This window comes from Rhinatrema bivittatum, chromosome 1 (genome assembly GCF_901001135.1).
Source record: "Rhinatrema bivittatum chromosome 1, aRhiBiv1.1, whole genome shotgun sequence".
Classification (NCBI taxonomy): Eukaryota; Metazoa; Chordata; class Amphibia; order Gymnophiona; family Rhinatrematidae; genus Rhinatrema; species Rhinatrema bivittatum.
The window spans coordinates 506,036,932-506,057,651 of NC_042615.1; the positions used below are offsets into that span (position 1 = coordinate 506,036,932).

Here is a 20,720-nt window from a genome sequence, read left to right on the forward strand (position 1 = left end):
CCGGGGGCGGGGGCAAAGGCTGCAGGCGCGTGCAACTTGCACCTGCCTCCAGGCAGGCACAAAAGGTAAAATAAAAATTTGGGGGGGTTTAGGGGAAGGTAAGATTAGGGGGGGAGGGAACGGGGGAAGCCCGCGGGCACGTGCATGTTATAAAATCGGGGGTACATGTGTGCGCACCAGGGTAGCGCGTGCACATATACGCCTGTGCGTATGTATGAAAATCTACCCCAGAGTGAGGGGAAAAGGAGGACAGGAAATGAGGGAGCCAGATCACTGGCCCTCAAAACCCTCCACTGATGCAAGGCAAAGCCAGTCAAGGGCCATCAGCGGGATGGCCCCACAACAGGACCTAACACCCCTGACAGCAATTTGAACTTCTACCATGACTGCAGGTTTTGCACCTCCACCATCTGCTGGCAGTCGGCAGAGTATCTTTATGTTCCACGAATGCAGTAAAGCTTTTCTTCTCTATCTTCATCTGCTGTTAGGGGAGAAAAACCCATGCCTCGGGACTGATTTGGGGAATGATACAGAACATACAATTCTTGCAGGTGTTGAAAAGAAAATACATTGTGAAAGCATCACTAAACCTTTTCAGACTTGCTCACAACTGCCGGGAGGAAACTTCCAATTTCCCAAAACAGGCCAAAATGAAAAACAGCTATATGAAAGATGTAAATAACAACATAACCACCTCCGAGTTTTCAGCAGAGGTTGAACCAATAAACTAGATCTAAAATTCTCAGGTAACTCTCTTGAGGCAGTGTGCAGAGGATTGCGCACAAACAAAGGAGGCATTAATTCCACGTCTTCTGAGACAGGAGAATATAAACTTGTGGAAAAGAGCCACTCTCCCATTTGCCTCAACTTAGCAGCCCGATTATAAAATCATAGAGTGACTATACCTAAACCTCCTTTACAATTTACTTTAATTAGTGTTGTATATTGCAGAATTTTCAGTTTTGGTTTCCTTACAGTAATACTTTGTAGTAGAGGAAACGGAAAGCAAAATCATGTATTTTCCCTACCACACATGCATTTGTTTTCTCTCGGGACCCTGGCCAGCCGCTCGGTGCTACCTCTGGCACATCAATATCTGATGCAGTTCAGCGGGTGGGAGTTGACTAAAAACCAAGAAGCTTCTTTGTAAAACTGATGGCATCAGCTTTCCAGGACACGCATACACAATCACATGCGTGGATTCAAACCCTCATTTTTCCCCTCCTCGCCCATCAATAAGATCACTTTGGATTTCCTGAAAATATGAAGAGGTCACTAAGCACAAAAATTGTTTGGGGTGGGGGGTGGGGATGGAGTGGAGTGGAAAGGGAACACATATACAGACATGGTGTTCTCATAAGTCATTCATTTAGAAAGTAGATTTTAAAAAATACCCCTTTGGCTTTAGGTTCCGCTGAAAGTTTCCAATCCCTGGTTGCACAAAAAAAAAAAAAAAAAAAGCATTTGGGCTGGTTTCTCTCTGGTAGGTTTTTTATACCAATGCATAATTGTTTTGCACACCTCCAAATTTTATATTGTGGCTTTCTTAATGGCCTAGTAGGTGAGAAGAGAATGGGATCATGGGAGGGGACTTTGCTGCTCCCTTCTGCACTCCAAAATGACATTCCTACTCTCTTGTATAGCCTTGTCCCTGTTTCCCTTCCAGAAATAAGGAGGATGAAGGTTACTGAATGCTAATGGATTTATAAAAGTGAAAACAGGAGGAGAGTCCGTTCCACAGCTGCACAGACTCAGTAAATCTGTCTATAAGGTGTGATATGTGATTTACAAGCTCTCCCAGTCAGGTTGCACTCACGCAGCAGATAGATGATGGAAGAGCAAATGAGTGTGTTAAGATTTTTCTGTGTCTTGAGAGGCTGAGGGGGAGGAGAGCGTTGGGAGTCCCATCTACAGCATGTGGGCCAAGTCTTCCCGGTCCATTTCAATCATGAGGTCATAGAGCCGTCCTACGGTTGCCTCGTTTTTCACCTAGGGATCAGAAACACAGATAAAGAAAGAGGGTAAATGGAGATAGCTGCAAGAAATAGATAAATGCCAGACAATGTAAGATAAGTTACTGTTTCTTGATAATTATGTTATAGGTTCCTCCCTTAATGTGGACTAGAAAATTTTGGTCTAATATATCTGTATGACCTGAGTTGTTTATTTACTTATGACAAAATTTTGCTCCTTGATTTGTTACATTGTAAAAATGTTTTAAATCTTAATAAAGTATAAATAAAAGAAAAAAAAAGAAACACAGGTGGTAATTTGCAGTGGCTCGCAGGTAAAGCGCATTAAGTTTCTCTGTTGCACACAGCTGAAGTATCATATATGGTGCTGGCTTCTTTCTCTTTGGATGGATAGAGTACAATTAGAAACTCAACCAGCAGGAAATAATTTAGAGAAAGAAAAGTAGGCCTACCACGGACAGACTAAGGGGCCGATGCAATAAAGTGCACGCAGCCTAGCGCACAGGTTTACGCGCGTTTTGGACCAAATGCAATAAGGAGAGTAGTGCAACCAAAACACGCGCCCAAACAACTGCATAGCCAATTGTGCTCATCACATGTAAATTCCATGTAGATGAGGGTATTAGCTAGAACCCCTGATGCAGAAAATTGCTGGGTGCCCAACGTGTACTTTTTAATGCATCAAATTTCACTCCAGCCCCGGAGCTGGCATTAAATCAATCCGCGAGTCAAGGGCTCAGGAGAAATTTTAAAAAAATAGTGTCCTGTGTGGTTTCTACCTTTATCCTTAAGTACCTAATGCTTGCGGTGTTTTAGAATAAATGTATAATGTAATGGCTTGATGAAAAACAATTCTGGATGTATAATATACATGCACAATAGACACGTTCCAGGCTGATTTCAACCCTTGCTATTGTGCATGTATATTTGGCGTCCAGAAACTGATCTGAAGCGGGATAAAACAAATGCTCGTATTGAGCGCCCGTTGCAATTGTGGGCGCTCAGCCACGTCTCCTGAGTGCCAGATGCATTTCAGTGCTAGGGTCGCACAATTCTTCCCTAGCGCGTCATTTTTAACACAGCAGCTCATTAAAATATAGCATCGAGCGCACAGGAGAGGTGGCTGTGTGTGCATTAGGGAAACAGGTGCTCAACGTAAGCATCTGTTTTATCCCATTTCAGGTCAATTTCTGGACACCGAATATACACGCACAATACAAGTACCCGTTTTAACGTGCATCTTATTGCATTGGCCTGTAACGGTCAGATATAAGGGAATTGGCAACATTAGGAGACTTTAATTTCCTGCAAATTCTGGAAAATAAAAATGACCACGGGGGATGAAAAAAAATCATATCTTCTACAAAAAAAAAAAAAAGCACTGAAAGACTTTTGTCCCACCCCCACCCCCCAATATCCTTTGGATTTCTAGTTCCATCAGAACCTGCGCTGAGATTTGGCATCATGAGACTTCATTCATAAGTGTCTTGTCCTGTATGTTTGTCTTATTAGATTGTAAACTCTACTGATCAGGGCCTGTCTTTTTGTGAGTTTATACAGTGCTGCAAATGTCCTGTACTACTACAGAAATGTTAAGTAGTAGTAGTAACTATCCCACGGTTCCTTCCCCCATTTTCCTTCACACTCGCCCCCTTCCTTGTCTAGCCTTTCCATTGCAGTGACAGCCTAAGAGACATGGACCACAGCTCTCTCCTCTTTGCCTGACCCAAATGCATCAGTGGATCTCTCTAGAACTCCCTCTTGGGGTGTGTGAATGAAAGCTGAGCCTGGGGCCAGAATGTAGGTCTTCCATGTGGCATCTATTGGAGATCTTTTCTTGTGAAGCAAATGGGTCTGTGGGGAGTGCTTGAACTAAAAGACTGCCATAATAATATGGATTTTAACAAGGTCAAGTGGATAAATGCCTTATACATAAGAAATCTGTTTAAAATCGCAAAAGGTAGACATGGTAGTCTAGTGTCAACACAATTGAGGAAAATGGGTAACAAACTTTAAAAAAAAAAGAAAGAGAGGCTGTCTGTGAGAGCAATTTCAGCGTTTTTCTGGTCACAGAAAAATTGGATTTACCTGATATTTCCAACCCCGGGTGTGCCAGCCCTGACGTCAGTGGGAGCACCGGAAGACTCTACAAAAGGGGAGTTCCTGCGGCTTGAACAGAGGCTGTCTGTGAGAGCAATTTCAGCATTTTTCTGGTCACAGAAAAATTGGATTTACCTGATATTTCCAACCCCGGGTGTGCCAGCCCTGACGTCAGTGGGAGCACCGGAAGACTCTACAAAAGGGGAGTTCCTGCGGCGCTTGAACAGAGGCTGTCTGTGAGAGCAATTTCAGCGTTTTTCTGGTCACAGAAAAATTGGATTTACCTGATATTTCCAACCCCGGGTGTGCCAGCCCTGATGTCAGTGGGAGCACCGGAAGACTCTACAAAAGGGGAGTTCCTGCGGCGCTTGAACAGAGGCTGTCTGTGAGAGCAATTTCAGCGTTTTTCTGGTCACAGAAAAATTGGATTTACCTGATATTTCCAGCCCCGGGTGTGCCAGCCCTGACGTCAGTGGGAGCACCGGAAGACTCTACAAAAGGGGAGTTCCTGCGGCGCGTCGCTGCTGCGTGCGCGTTGCCAAGCCGCGCGCGCCTTATCCGATATATCCAGGTTATTATTAACTTTTGGACTTTTTTTTATTTTTTTTTTCTCTCACTGTCTATGAATCGGCGTCATATTGGTCAAAGATTGAATCACTTTTGAAATGCCTGCGAAAAGGAAGGGAAAGATTAGGGTGTTTCCCTCAACACCAGTATCTTCCACCCTGACTCAATCTGAGATTAGTAAATTTTTGACCCAGCTGGAACATAGAGGAGCTGAGGACTCCATTGGAGCTGCACATAATGGAGATATGGGCGGTTCCCGTGAAGAAGCGTCTCTTAGTCCGGACAGCCGTCTACCCCCAGTGCAAAGAAGTTTGGATGGTGGAGTGATACCGTTGTCTCCCAGTGAAGGGATTGTTACAACGGAACTAGAGGGCCCACCTATCCATAAAGCTGATGAATCATCTTTACAGCAACCCCCCTTGGTGGGGCAGGTAACACTGGATAAGATACTGGAGGCGGTAAATAGTTTAAGTCAGGTTGTATCTAGGCTAGAAAGGAAAATTGACAATGTTACAACTGATTTTCAAGGACAATTGTCCAATGTACAAGTTCAGAGTACCCAAATTGTTCAAAAAGTGAATGAAAATGAAAGGAATTTATTGTCATTACAGAAAGTCAATGTCTCTTTAATTAAAGATCAAATTGCTAGTTCCAGACGTCTTGAGATACTGGAAAACCGGGTACGTCATCTAAACATTAGGATTGTCAATTTTCCTCAGGTACTAGGTGAGATCCCTTATATCTCCCTAAAGAGATACTTTAGAGAGGTATTATTATACAAGGAAGAGGATATCCCTTCCATTAATTCCTGTTATTTCCTTACTCAAAAATCCCAAGTACCAGCTAATTTGACAAACTTCCTAGAGGAATCAAGTTTAGATGTTGTCCATCGGAATACTTTAGTTGTATCTTTTATTACATCCCAAGATATAAATGGAGTAATGAGGAAATATTTTAAAAAGTTTCCTACAATGTTTCACGGGCAGGCAGTTAAATTATATCCGGATTTAGCTCCGGTGACAAGAACAAGGAGAAGGGAATTTTTGGCTATGCGACAACAAATTGTATCCTTGGGTTTTTCTTTCTTTTTAAGATATCCTTGTAGGTGCGAAATTAAGAAAGGGGTAAACTCTTATGTTTTTTATCAAAGTGAACAGTTGAAGCAATTTGTCGAGGCCCAACTACCTAGTATGGCATCAGATTTACCTATAGCTGAGTCTTCTCCCGTTAATATAACACCTAATGGGGCTCAGCAGTAGACGGACATTTATAAAGTTTATCCAGCTGTTATGAATATGCCTATGGTGTTTGATAATATCTTAATTATTCTCCATTGAGTTCTTTAAAAGATTCTAATATCAGCCTCTAATTTCCTTTTATAGGGTAGGTTTATCTATACTTTTTCATGTTAAGACAAGTAATGAGTAATTACTTTTGCAATTACTTTGAGATTAATAATTTTTCTTAACAATATTTCATATGCAATATTGACTATGTTAAATATTGTATGTAAAGTGCTGTATTTCAAGTGCAGTGTTGAAAGTGTATATTAATTTTCTTTATATGTTAAATGAAAATATCAATAAATAAAGAATTAAAAAAAAAAAAAAAAAAAAAAAGAAAACATTTCCTTATTTTTTTCTGGCTTCAGCTGGAACTGCAAGAGGTGGTCAAGGAGGACTGCCCTGGGTGCCAAACCCGGGTGGGGGGAGGGATGGAAGGGAAGATGCCACATTGGCCTTTTGAGCACGCCCAAAAGGGAAGGGGGAACACTGACAGCAACGCTTGCCCAGGGTATCATTTTGGCCAGCAGCTGCCATGCTGCAACTAGAAAGGTTACAGGAGTGGGAATATTAATGTCTAACTCTATGCTCTTTTTAAAAATCCTCTGTTCAATAGGAAAATAGACTTACCTGATCGAACTGATGTCTGTCTGTGTGACGGCTTCTGGGAGTACTGCTGGTAGGAGATGGGTACAAAGTCGGGAATTTTGCCATAAGAAATGCACTGGGGCTGGAACTGAGACTAGAGGGAATGTTGCTCTCGTTTTTTGGCCCAGCATTTTTCTCCTACTTCTTTGGGCTAATTGGATCAACGCTGGGATCCAGTGCTAGAAACCTTCCTTTGCCAGTGTCCAGGGATTTTCCTACTATTTTACATTCTCTCCCAATTTACTTTAATCCAGTTATTGCAATGATAGTCCTCCAGTCAGGAGCCATCTACCATGGATCCTTCCAGAACCCTGCAATCGTGGGCCTTAAATCCAGCCAGTAGGTGTCATTATTGCACGATGATCACGACTCCCTCCCCAACCAGGGGAAGAGAAGACCAGAGGCGGGAATCAAACTAAGGTCCCTCTGAACCTCCAGGCTCGTCCTAACAATATTAATTTTAATGAAGAAGACCTTATGTCAGATAAAGATGGGCACTATTTTTTCATAAAATATGACAAACAAGCGCTGGGCAGTGAAGAAATTCTACACAGAAAACTGACAAAACATTTTCACTATCACAAATTCAAAAACAGAGGGAAAATAGTTAAATGCACACAAATTCTCCTAATATATTTCTCTTAGTTATATTTTACGTTATTATACTAGTTCTCTTTTCTTTTTTCAGGAGGAAAAGAGCTCAGAGACCGACATGTGCTACAAAGTCACCTGCTCTTGTTCCAATCATCGTTTTTTGTGACAGGGCAGGCCGTCGGTATCCTGATTACAATTTCTTCAATATATTCTTGCAGGTGACCTTTCTCCTATTCTATGGACAAACTTGGATTATTCTACGATATTAACGACATAAGAAGACTAGGATGGTTTAAAAAGCTATAGAAATGATCTTGAACTGGATAGTGCATGAGAATTGTCAAGCCAAAACTTAAAGCTTACATTCTATATTTGCATCTTAGTGAGATGAGAGAAGAGAGGAGAGGGATGGAGAATACACAAATTAGCTCCATGACTTGGGCAAGATCAAGCACCCCTTTAGGTAGATATTTCTACCTGAAGATTCAGAAAGATACTTAAGTCTGGAAACTGGGCGACAGAATATGCTCTGATTTAATAGTTTGAGAGGAAAGAAGACAAGGAATGTTCTAGAGGGTAATAGTGGATTTATATTACAAGCTGTGTTATGGAATTCATTTAAAGCAGTGATTAGGGGTAATCTCACTGTATATTAGAATCATAGAAACATAGAAAATGACAGCTGAAAAGGACCAAATGGTCCATCCAGTCTGACCAGCAATCTTAAGGTAGCATCTGCTGCACCATACAGGTCACCCCCTTACTTAGTTTCCCAAACCGTCAAAGTCAGGGACCTTGTTGGTTGCTGTCTGAGTCCAATTCCCTGTTACCTCTTGCTGTTGAAGCAGAGAGCAATGTTGGAGTTGCATCCAAAATATCAGGCTTAGTGATTAAGGGTAGTAACTGCCGCATCAGCAAATTACCCCCATGCTTATTTGCCCCCCCCCCCCCCCCCGCTCCCATGCTTATTTGTTTTCCCAGACTGTAAAATCCAATGTCATTGTTGGTTGCTGTCTGAATCTCATTCTCCTTTTCCTCTTTTATCCCCTGCCGTTAAAGTAAAGAGCAATAATGGAGTTGCATCAACAGTATGAAGGCTTATTAGTTAAGAGTAGTAACCGCCACTCCAGCAAGTTACTCCCATGCACTCTTTTCTTCATTTCCATCCTCTAGAGATCCACAGTGTTTATCCCATGCACCTTTGAAATCTTTCACCATTTTTGTTTTCACCATCTCCTCCAGAAGGGCATTCCAGGCATCCACCACCCTCTCCATGAAGAAATATTCCCTGACATTGGTTCTGAGTCATCCTCCCTGGAGTTTCATTATGTGACTCCTAGTTATACTGATTTCTTTCCAACGGAAAAGGTTTGTCGATTGTGCATCATTAAAACCTTTCAGGTATCTGAAGGTCTGCATCATATCTCCCCTGTACCTCCTCTCTTCCAGGGTGTACATATTTAGTTCCTTCAACCTCTCCTCATAAGTCATTTGATGGAGACCCCCCAACCATTTTTGTCACCCTTCTCTGGATAGCCTTCCTCCTGACTCTGCCCCTTTTGAGATATAGTCTCCAGAACTGAACACAGTACTCCAGGTGAGGCCTCAACAAGGACCTGTACAAGGGGACTATCACTTCCTTTTTCTTACTGGTTATTTCTCTCTCTAGGCAGCCCAGCATTCTTCTGGCTTTAGCTATTGCTTTGTCACATTGCTTTGCTGTCTTCGGATTGCTAGACACTATCACCCCAAGGTCCCTGTCTTGCTCCATGCACAACAGCCCTTCACCCTCTAAGACATACAGCTCTTTTGGATTACCACACCCCAGATGCATGACTCTGCACTTCTTGACATTGAAACCCAGCTGCCATATCTTTGACCACTGTTCAAGCTTCCTTAAATCATGTCTCATTCTCTTTACTCCTTCTGGCATGTCCACTCTGTTGCAGATCTTAGAATCATCTGCAAAAAGACAAATTTTACCTTCTAACCCTTCTGCAATGTCACTCACAAAGATTGATCAGGACCAGTCCCAACAGCGATCCTTACGGCACTCTGCTTAACACCGCTTTCTTCAGAGTAGGTTCCATTTATCATCACACACGGTCTTCTATCCATCAACCAGTTTGTAAACTAGGCCACCACCTTGGTGCTCACTCCCAAGCTTCTCATTTTATTCACAAGCCTCCTATGCGGGACTGTATCAAAAACTTTGCTGAAATCCAAGTAGATGACATCAAGCACTCTCTCTCAATCCAATTCCTTAGTTACCCAATCAAAAATGTCAATCAGATTTGTCCAACAGGACCTTCCTCTGGTGAATCCATGCTACCTCTGGTCCAGCAATTCTTCTGACTGTAGATAGTTCACTATTCTTTCCTGCAGCAGCATCTCCATTACTTTTCCCACCACCAAGGTGAGGCTAACCGGCTTGTAGTTTCCAGTCTCCTCCTCTGTTCCTACTCTTGTGAACCGGGACCACCACCGCTCTTCACCAGTCACTCGGCACCACTCCCGTTTCCAGGGATCTATTGAACAGATCATGCAGCTGACCCGCCAGCACATCTCTGAGCTCCCTCAGTATCCTTCATTCTGCTAGCTACAGGAAACTATTAGTGTCCACAAAGAATAATTTGAACAAACAAATTGAACAGCTGGAAAGTGAACACAAGAAAATTGCAAATAAACATTTATGAATTGACTATTAGGGGAAAAGATTGTGGTTGTCATTTTAGTCCACTTGGATTTCTAATGTTAGGAGGGAAACTTGGGAATATTCCGATGATAAATTGCAAGTATTATAACTATATTATGAGAAGAACAACAAAGCAGACAGACTTTCGGCTTTGAAGTAAAAGAAACAAGGTACTAAAGGGAATAGCAAAGATGAGAAAGGGGGAAATTGCTTCAGAGGAAGGGAATCTCAAATGCTTAAGATAAATTTTATAAACACCTTCATTCAGCAGGAACCCACCATATCCATGTATCAGCAACAAATGGATTTACCTTTCAATACAGCTTTCCCAAGACTAGAGCTACAAGTGTTATCTTCATTAAAACCAACATTTGCAGTGAAGGCACATGTAGAACAAGCATGTTTCAGAGCCATGCAGGCAGGCGCAAAATCTGTGGATACTTTACTTTCATCCGAGGATTCTGCGCCAGTTTTCAAAAGGAATGCTTGCTCGTACATTCCCTTGGGAAAGTGTTCGAGGAAGAAAGCCACAGAGCACTGCATTTCCTTTATCTGTGGCTGTTTTGTTTTGGTTTTTTCTTTAAGACAAACATGCCCATAGTTTTGAAAAGGAAAAACTATGCAAGTTATTGTCTCCCCTGTCCTAACCCCGCCCTGGGAATGCCTCCATGAAAAACTGTGGGTAGGAGCACATGCACCGAACACCATGCATGTAGGGTGGCCCTTTTACCCAGGTTAGCAGCCATTTACATGGGCAAATGCTGTTTGAAAATTGCCATGATAAATAAATCACCAGGGTGAGCCAAATTAACTCCCAGAGTTCAGTAAAGTTTTTGGTGAAGGAATTGCTGGATATCTGGCAGTTCTGTTTCATGATTTGTTAGCTGATGGAAAATAGCCAGGAACCATAATGATTGCAGGTACCACCCTGATACTGTGACTGGGCAAGGATATTACCGAGTATGGTTTATACAGACCTATCACTGTCTTGATGGAGATGCTGAAACATTTGCTAATGGTTCTTGAGGTTATTGTGACCTAGAGCATAAAGACTAGGACACTAATAGTTTCCTGTAGCTAGCAGAATGAAAGGGAACTGTGTGATGCTCAGTGTTATCCAAGCAACCAAAATTATTACTACACCAGATATTCTGCTTTTCCTTCATGTCACAAAGGCATTCAGTAGGGCAGGTGGGCAGTTTGTAAATACAGTGCTTCTGAAAACAGGCCTAGGTGACAAAGCTTGCTTACTTATCCAAGTACAGAAATTATGAAAATCCTAGGGTCTGGGGTTAAGGTAAATGGAGGATATGCCAAAGAATTTAAGGTTTGAAGGGGTTCTTGATAAGCTACTCCCTGTCTGCTTTAGTGATGGAGCCACTGGCTTCTTAGATACATACAAATGTATTAATTTGTTTACATGGCTTTAAAGCCCATCTCTCCAACTATGTGGTCAAAGTGGGTTACACGAGAGTATAAATATGTATTAAGTATTGTAATAAGAAATGCAAATACAGTAAACATGAAAGACATAAATACAAAATCCCAACAGTGAAAGAGTTCAGACAGCTAAACAATGTTAAATAAGCTGTTTGCAGAAGGTCTATTGTTTGCAGTCTCTAATCCTCATATTTCATTGCTGAATTTATAGAGTTAAAGGAAGTTAGCAAAGCCTCAGGTTGCAAGGTGAATACTAATCTGATTAAATCCCTTAATCTGACTTTGAAAGAGATATAATTTTAAAGTATTCAAGAGAACTTTCCATTTAAATAAGCATGACCGAGTGTTAAATATTTGAGAATACAAATGCCAAAACTCCTTGATAAGTTATATCAGGTTACTTTCACATTATGGAAAAAGTTAAAATAAAAAAAGACCTAGAATGCTGAACACAGCGGGAGTTCTCATAATAAACTTTTGGATGGCTTCGGAGTGCATTGACAATTTTTCCTAAAATATTTTGTTAACATTTGCCAATTCCCTCATTTGTTGTGGCTGCAAAAAAAATGTTGGTGGCCATGTTTGAGAAACATTGGGCTGTATTCAGAATGTTTCCTGGTCAGGAAAATGTTAGTTCTGAGAAAAGTAATTATAAATCTGTAATAAAATGTTTTGTTTGTTTTTTCAAATCTGATTTATAACTGTAGGATTCCTGGGATTTCCTAGAAAATATTATTTAGCAAAAAATTGAAAGTTGGATTGGCAGGTCCAGATGTATAACATTATTACGATGTGAGTGGCAGTGACTGGTATAACCCACAGTCAGCCTGAATAACTGTGCACACCTTCCCCTAAGAGGCAGCTGGGAGACACCATATGGCTGCTCAGGCAACAGAAAGGAATTAACTTAGACTCAACATTAATTCTTCAGTTAGCATTAATACCAGTGGTGATAATCCATCACTCCTCTCTTGAACATCCTCAGGGGTATTTAGAACTGATTGAGTAAAGGCCTACTTAGGTTCGGTGAGTTTTCAACAGAAAAGGCTTTTATAATTTCAGGTCTTAAAAAGAGTTTTACCATGTTGATAACTCTTCTGCATATCTACAAACACTATATCTCATTTTATTAGTAAAGAAAACCAATAAAGAAAGACCTGGCATATATACACACACACACAATCATTTAAACATTTTATTAATAAAAAAGCCAAATAAAGGCATAGATTCATTAATATACTAATCACTATAATCATTAAATAACTAGCTCTCTGAATTGTGTGTCAAATGGGACAAGGCCGTAAACACATGATTAGATACTGACTAATGGGCATTCATGTGAAAGAAGGCAAAGCAATCAGCTAGCCTTAAAGTGAGGATGAAAATGTATAGACAGTTAGTATTCAGCAGGATGTCACATCTTTAAGTTTAGTTGCGATGAAACAAAGTAAGGCTAATTTATGATAGAGGAACTGTAGTTTAGAAGGTAGCAATATATATATGTAGGGGTTCTGCCCAATTCTGCAAAAATGTTGGAGCAAAGAAATGAATATTAAAATTTGCTTAATTACATTTAAAGAGCTCCCACTAAAACCAAAAATATTCTTGTTATGTCTCCCAGTTTACTCAAAACGTCTCTATCTAGCTAGCAGCCAAATGGAGAATCCCATTAGGCCCATTCGTAAACCACTAATTCAGCAGAGCATGGAACATCAGGACAATGTCGAAAAATTAATGGACGAAGAAGATCATGGTCACACATTTTTGTAAGGGCTGAACTGCACACACTGATAAGAGCTTAAATTAGATGAGCAGGATAGTGCATGGAAGCTGATTAAATTAAAAGCCCAACACACAAATGAGATTAGTGAAGGAACCCAGAAAAATCGGTACCTCACAAAAGTACATGTAAAGAACTGGAAGGACAAAAAGTGGCAGAGGAAAGACCAGGAAAAGAAAAAGCTCTAGAAGTCTGTCAGCATACGTGCTCAGTTGGCAAAAAAATTCCCCACCTACTAGCCCTATCGGCCAAGGTAGGTGTGGTTAGTGTTCCTGCTACAGAGGCGTTCAGAGGGTCATTTGCAAAACCTTTTGCATGAGTAAAAGAATGCTCTTCCCGTAGAAGATTCTGGAAGACTGGTAGCAGGCAAAGCCGGATTTAAGCTTTTGGTGCCCATAGGCAGAGTGCTACAACAGTGCCCCTTTATAGTTGTGTCAGCACATGGCCTTAAAGCAAGCAGAAGCAGGCTCTGCTTTGGTGGTTTCAAAATTTGGCGCCCTAGGCTGTTGCCTAGGAGTGGGGCGAGGCATTCCCAGTGGCAGGGATGAATTTTCAAAATTGTGCACCTAATTTTTCTTAGAAAATCTGCCTGCACAGATTAGTGTGTATAAATGTGTGTGGCTAGTTTTTCTGGGATAATTTTGATAATCAGTGCAAAGTTTGTGGGTAGAAAGTACCTGCAGACTTTGCACCAATGCAGGCATTTTTAATATTTCATATCCTTGGGATATGGCCATACCAGGCTATAATATGTACAGGAAGTACAGAATAGGTAGAAAGGAGGAGGAGGAGGAATGTCACATAACACCCTCGCGCTATTCTTACCACCAACCAGGGGTTAAACCATTGGCCATGTGAAGGTCCCAGCAAGCATTGCACAGGCCTTGCCTGTACCTGTGCCTGCACATGGCTCTTTAAAAAAGCCTTCACTAAAGAGTGTGGAGGGTAGAGAATGAAAGTACAGGGTAATGCAGATGAGAATGAATTTACTCAATCCTCCATTTAAGAAGTAATATCTCAAAGAGATAGTAACTCAATAATATACCTGGACTTGGCCAACATTACTCAAATAATGATTTTATTTATGAAATTGTAACCGAACTTTATTGGCACCTGTTAGAATGTACAATATCCTACATTTACTAACCTTAGTCTATGTGCCTATTTGTAAACCTTTGCAATGGTATATAACTTAGCGACGGTATAGAAAAGTTTTTAAATAAATAAATCAATCCCTGGCAACTTCCCATCTGCCAACTGAGTTTCTGCTCTCCTCTGAGCATGAGCTAGTATCTTTGAGTTTCTGGGGACACTGCAACCTCACAACAACATGGGGGGGGGGGGGGGTCACAGAATTCACAGAAAGGAACCATTTTCTGAAAAATAATGTGATCCTATAGCAACTCACATGGGTTGCTAATCAGTCACAAAACACAGTGCTAATAAACGGTTTATTAGTAAAAAGGAGCTGCAGTGAACAAAAAAGTGAAGGTTAAAAACTGCATTACAACGCACAGGGGGAAGGAAGAGGAATTTTCATAGTGACATGGACTGATATACATAATGAGCTTGTCTACAGAATTGAACTCAAGTTAGATCTGAGGATCCCAGTAATCTCCAAGCCTCTATTTGACTGTGAATTTGGCTGAACTTTCTTGCTGCCGCACAGCTTCCACTCCCCCCCAAGCAGGAAGATTGGTGGGTTGTACAGCAGCAGGCAGCAAGAGGGGCACGGGCCGCCGGCTGTTTAGGCTCTGCTGGCAGCCCACGGTCTCTCCTGCCGCTGCTGGCCCGCCACCTCCCCGGGTGTGTGCTCTGGGCCTGTCTCTTCAGCTGGCAGGGCTTGGGCTCCCTGCTGGCCTGCTGCTTCTGGCTGGAACGTGTCCTCTTTGGCCAACAGGGCTTGGGTTCTCTGCCAACTGCTGCTCCTGGCTGGAACGTTTCTTCTTCCCGGGTGATGACAAGAGGTTGATTGGTCACACAGTCGTTGGTACCCCCCTCCTTGTCGTCATCCGGGGCAGACTGCCCTCCTTGCCCCCCCTTTAGCGTGCCTCTGCCCTCAAGCAGCATCTTCTCTGGGATTAATCCAGTCAGCTCCAGCTGCTGGTGGCTATGGAACACATTGCACCGCTATGCTGCCACCTGCTGTCCACATGAAAATTGTCAGAAAAAAAATTCACTAAGGGAGTTTATTATGGCACCCAGTACATTTACAGTTGAAACTGCTGTATTTGGGGCAGAAGGATGGGGTTGGGAGTTTGGCTTGGGTTGGGGAGGCGTTACATGCGGTGGCTCGCAGGACGCCCCTGTAAGTTGCCTCACTCACTAGGCCCCTGGCTCCCCTTTGCGGCAGAACACCACCGACACATGCCACTATCACACCCCCACCGGCAGCTTCCCCAGGCGCACACACACGTGCACACATTATATTGGCCCTGCAGTGGGAACTGTAAGGAGGCGTGCTCTGATGACATCAGCCATTCCAGAGTATTTAAACTCACTGAACCCTGCACTCCTCACCTCAGCAACAGGATTCCTGGTCTGCTTCCTGGTCCCAGTGCGTGTTGCCATTGTTCCTGCATTCCAGTCTCTTCATCTTGTTCCTGTGGTCCAGTATTCCTGCTTTCTCACCTTCCCCTTGCCCTCTCCTTGTCCGTGTTGCCTGCCTTGCCCTAGCAAGGAAAAGGAAGCCCTCCAGGCATTCAACAGACTTAAGCAGGAGTTTACATGGAACCCATGCTTACACCACCAGGACCCAACCAGATCATTTGTGCTGGAAATAGATGCACCTGCTCTCGAAGTGGGGGTTGTCCTCTTACAGCACAACTGTCAAGGACCCCTGGCGACTTTCTGCTATTTTTACAAGAAATTCTCTCCAGCAGAAAGGAACTACTCCATCGGTGACCGGGAGTTACTGGCTGTCAAATTAGCACTAGAAGAATGGTGGCACTTGCTAAACAATGTGACCATCTACACAGATCATAAGAATTTGGAGTACCTGTCTCAAGTTCAACTCCAGCAAGCTCGCTGTCCCTGTTTTTCAACAGATTTGACTTTGAGTTATGTTATTGCCCAGTGATGAAGAACCAGTGGGCCGTTGGCCTGTCTCATTCCTTTGACACTGAGGACTCTCTGGAGCTGCCTAGGTACATCATTGATCCAGCAAAGATCCCGGTAGCAGCCACAGGGCCGGTTCCACCTAGGAAGACAGTGGTCTCCCAATGGCTTCATGAACGAGTATTGCGCATTGGGCTCATGACTCCCACTTGGTGGGACACCTGGCATCGCCAGGACCCTGGAGCTAATCTTTTGCTATTATTGGTGGCCCCAGGTGAAGCAGGATGTGAAGTGATACATGGATTTTTTCCCAGTGTGTGCTGCAAACAAGAGCTCCTGAGCCCAAACCTGGAGGTTTTTGTAGACATTGCCAGCCCCCCAAAGAACCCTGTATCCATTTGGCCACTTATTTTATCACTAATCTTTCCCTCTCTAGTGGCAACACCACAATCTGGGTGGTAGTGGACTGCTTCTCTAAAATGGCCCACTTCGTACCTGTTCCTGGACTTCCCCCAGCTCCTGAGTTGGCTCAGATCTTGATTCAGCATGTCTGCATGGACTTCCCACATCCTTTCAGACCATGGAGTTCAATTTATGGCACGCTATTGGAGACTTTGTACAAAAAGTTCGATATTACCCTGTATTTCACCTCAGCATGAACAAAACTCTCAAAGCCTTCCTCAAGTCGTACGTAAAACAATGCCAAGATAACTGATCCTCCTTGCTCCTTTTGGTGGAGGCTTGCCACAATAACCACATAAATAGCTCGACTAGGGCCTCTCCTTTTTACCTTGTGTTTGGCCATCACCTGTGCATGCCCATGCCTATTCCAGTTGCTTGCCCTGCAGCCAACATAATGGGCTGCGAACTATACAACCTTTGGCAATCTACGCATCACCTCCTAAAGCAAGCAGCAGCTCATTCCAAGAGGCAGGTGGACAAAAACCGCCGTCCTGCACCACATCTCCAGCCCGGAGAATCGGTATGGCGCAACACCAAAAACTTGCGACTCTGAATACCATCCCTCAAGTTTGCACCAAGGTTTGTGGGACCCTTCCATGTAGTTTGTCAGGTCAGGAGTGAGGCCTACAAACTGAGATTGCCTCCCACTCTTCATGTGCACGATGTATTCCACATGTCACTACTAAAACTGGCAGTCCTATCTTAGCCATCCAGGCCACCACTCAAGCTCTCCAATGTCGTCACTGAGGAGAATACTCAATTTGAGGCTGAGGAAATTTTAGATTCTCAGAGGATCAGGAACCAGCTACAGTATCTCATTTCATGGAAGAACTATGGGCCTGAAGAGAATTTGTGGGAGCTAGCCTCCAACCTCTAAGCCCCTCAATTAAATCATGAGTTCCATAGAAGATTCCCCAGGAAAACCCAAGCCCAGATGACGGGGGAAGGGGCTTTGGGGTGGGGGGTTACTGTTACATGCAACAGCTCGTGGGATGCTCCCATGAGTCACTTCACTCACCAGGCACCTGGCTCCCCTTCTCCCTGGCAGAACATCGCTGACTCACGCCACCTAGCGGCTTCCCCAGGCATGCATGCATATCCACACATAATGTTGGCCCTGAGGCAGGAACCTTAAGGAGGCGCACCCTGATGACATCAGCCACTCCAGAGCATTTAAATTCACTGAACCCTGCAACAGGTCTTCTCTCATGTTTTATTACATTGGGCCCCTTGTAAATACTAATATCTCTCCCTGCCGTTTGGTTTCTCTTACCATTTACCCTTTCAAAAGGAATCCAGGATCTCTTTACAACTAATTGATTCTTCAACTGGGATGCTCCAGTCAACATCCAGTAATCTCCCACCAACAGCATTTCCTCTTTCATTGTAGTTTTCTGTATATCATTGACTACATTTCTATCCAGTTGGTCTGCCCGGGCTGGAGGTCCATAGATCACACTGATTTATAGAAGTTCTATCTCCCCTTTCCAAGGTAACCCATAGCATCTTTCCCCAAGCTCTTCCATTTCACTTGTTTTAATATTATCTATACATAAAATGCTACTTGCAGTGAAACAGCTGGGTTTTTATGAAACGGACTGTATTAAATTTTCAACAATACAAAAAAAACAGGTAAAACTACCATGCAGCGTTGAATCCATACCAGGGTATAATTGCCACTTGTCAGTGTGGGCCTAGAGAGTTCATTCTTTAGGTTGCACTAACCACACCACAGCATTAAGGGTCCACACCCCTTACACAGTGAAAATCAGATGCAGAGGCAGAGAGGGGTCACACAAAAGGTCAGGACCCTGGACTTCAGGGGTACTAATTTTATTCAACTGGGGAAACACCTTATGGAGGTGCTAGTAGAACAGTGGGCTAAACTCAAAAAGAGCTTATAGTGAGGGAAATATTTGCAGAGATCTGTTTTCCTCTTCTAAGATTATGTTTTGTATAATCTGATTCTGTTTGTTTTAAATTGTGTCTGCAACTTGTAAATCGCTTAGGTACCTAGAAGCGATTAATAAACAAACACATTTCTATGTTAGGAAAGTGAATACAAGAAAGAGGAGAAAAGAGACAGGCATGGATTTCAAAGAAGGTGACTGAAAAGGTAAAGGGCAGAAAGATTAGTACTCAAGAGATAAAATAAAAAAAGGATATTAGAAAGCGGAGAAGAGGGAAGAATATCATGAAAAGCTGAGAGAAGCAGGAACACAGCAAAGGCAAGTCTGGAGGAAAAGGCAGCAGAGGCTGCAGACCAAGATGTCGATACTTTTTTCAAGGATGTCAGTGAAAGGAGGATGTACAGAGGAGGGATTGCAAAACTGAGAGGAAAAAGGAAGGAATGCATGCAGGGTGACAAGAAAAAGTGGAAATGCTAAACTACTACCACTCATTCAGTTTTTACTGAAGAAGGGGATGAAGAAGGACTGCAGACAGCTGAAAGAGGTACATGTGAGGTAGATGCTAGGGAAAAGAGAATGTGCAGAGGCAAGAGCAGAGCAGCGCAGAATGGCTAAACTGGACAGAGACAGAGAAAGCGCGATCCATGACCTACTGATGCAACAGGAAAGTGCTGCTCAGCAATGAAGAGAGGACGCCTGCTCTTTGATTTGAGAGCTGCTGCTGCTGCTGCTGCAGGTCACACAATCCAGGGCCTGGAAATCAAACCTTAAGGACTCTGGAAGCCACACCCTCCTAATGCTACCAACCCCTGTGCAGCAACCATCAAATGGCAGCCGTAACCCTCCAGCTGCCTATAGATATTTGGACAGTTGAAACCCCCCCTCCCAGTGAATTTACTGCCAGCTGGGGAGGGGGGAATCTCTAAAATCAATGGCATGTTGGCCCAATGCAAGAGCAGCCAGCTGGAGGTCCTTCCAGTGGCAGGACAGCGGCCCCTAGGCAGTTGTCTCCTCTGACTATTGGGAAGTCCACTCCAGGACTCATTTATAGCAGAGGTGGTCAAACGTTTTGGCCTAAGGGTCATATTGGTCTATGCTGCTGCTTCCGGGGGCCAGGTTTATTTATTTATTTATTTATTTATTTATTTAAGGGTTTTTATATACCGCAGTACGTAAAAAATACATCACCGCGGTTTACATTTAACAATAACTTAGCAACAAGCTTTACACTGACATTATTAATAGGTATTAAATAAAATAAATTCCATATAACAGTTTTGATGGAAAACAGGCTGTACAGACTGTGGACCATCCAATAATGTATAACATACAATTAAAATATTGATGTAACTATTAAACGTTTACAAACCAACACAAAAACTAAATAGTATCTAATACAATACCGGTTAACAAGGGAGGGGGGGAGATGCTGGGGGGGGGGGGAAGAGTAAGGCAGGATACCGATACTAGGGATGGGTTAAGAGGCATGGCAGAGGATTCTGGGGCTGGAGGGGTAAGAGGGAGAGGAGAGGCGAGGATGTTGGGGATGAGAAAGTAAGAGGCAGGGGAGAGGATTCTGAAGGGAAGAATCAGAAGAAAGGATGCTGAGGGGAGGGGGTAAGGGCAGGGAAACAGATGCTGAAGATGGGAGAGAGTAAGAAGGAGAGGAGAGGATGCCAGGGGAAGGAAGCTGGGGAGGGAAGATACCCTGTCCCTACCCCCACCTCTCACTTGCAGAAATGAAATGCCCAACTGTAGGGCAGGCCCGCACACGTCCTGGAAAAATTAGAGGGCTCATTGGTTCCCAGGGGCACATTCTGGGGGAGGGACCGGACAATAGTGCAGGCAGATTGCATTTTCAGTTCTATGGCAGTTATTTTTAAATGGAGAAAGCACCTGCACAAGAAGCGGCCACAAAAGCTCAAGAGGAGGAGAGAAACCACAGACTCGTTAGTCTTACCATGGTAAGTGGGAAAATTAATGCAGACCCTACTGAAAGAAAAAATAGTGGAATATCATGAATACAGTGGTTTCCAGGAACCGAGGCCATATGGTTTTATTCATTTATGCATTTGTTCGCTCTTATTTATGATCTTCCTGTTCTTACAGGTCCAAGGCAAAACTGCATCACATAAAGTACATACTTAGATTAAAGAAACGATAAAATCAGGGCCAAATTCTGAAGGTGCCCAAAAACTGAGATTTCCTCTG

General features: G+C 43.1%; 1 protein-coding gene across 1 annotated transcript in view; it reads right to left on the reverse strand.

The window, feature by feature from the left end:
• Positions 1 to 211: 211 nt before the first annotated feature.
• The window catches only part of LOC115098243, a 32,612-nt gene continuing 12,103 nt past the window's right edge, over positions 212 to 20,720 (reverse strand). The window contains exon 5 of the mRNA XM_029614720.1: positions 212 to 1,989. Within this exon, the coding sequence (XP_029470580.1) occupies positions 1,909 to 1,989 (81 nt within the window). The 3' untranslated portion in view covers positions 212 to 1,908. The remainder of the gene's footprint in view (positions 1,990 to 20,720) is intronic.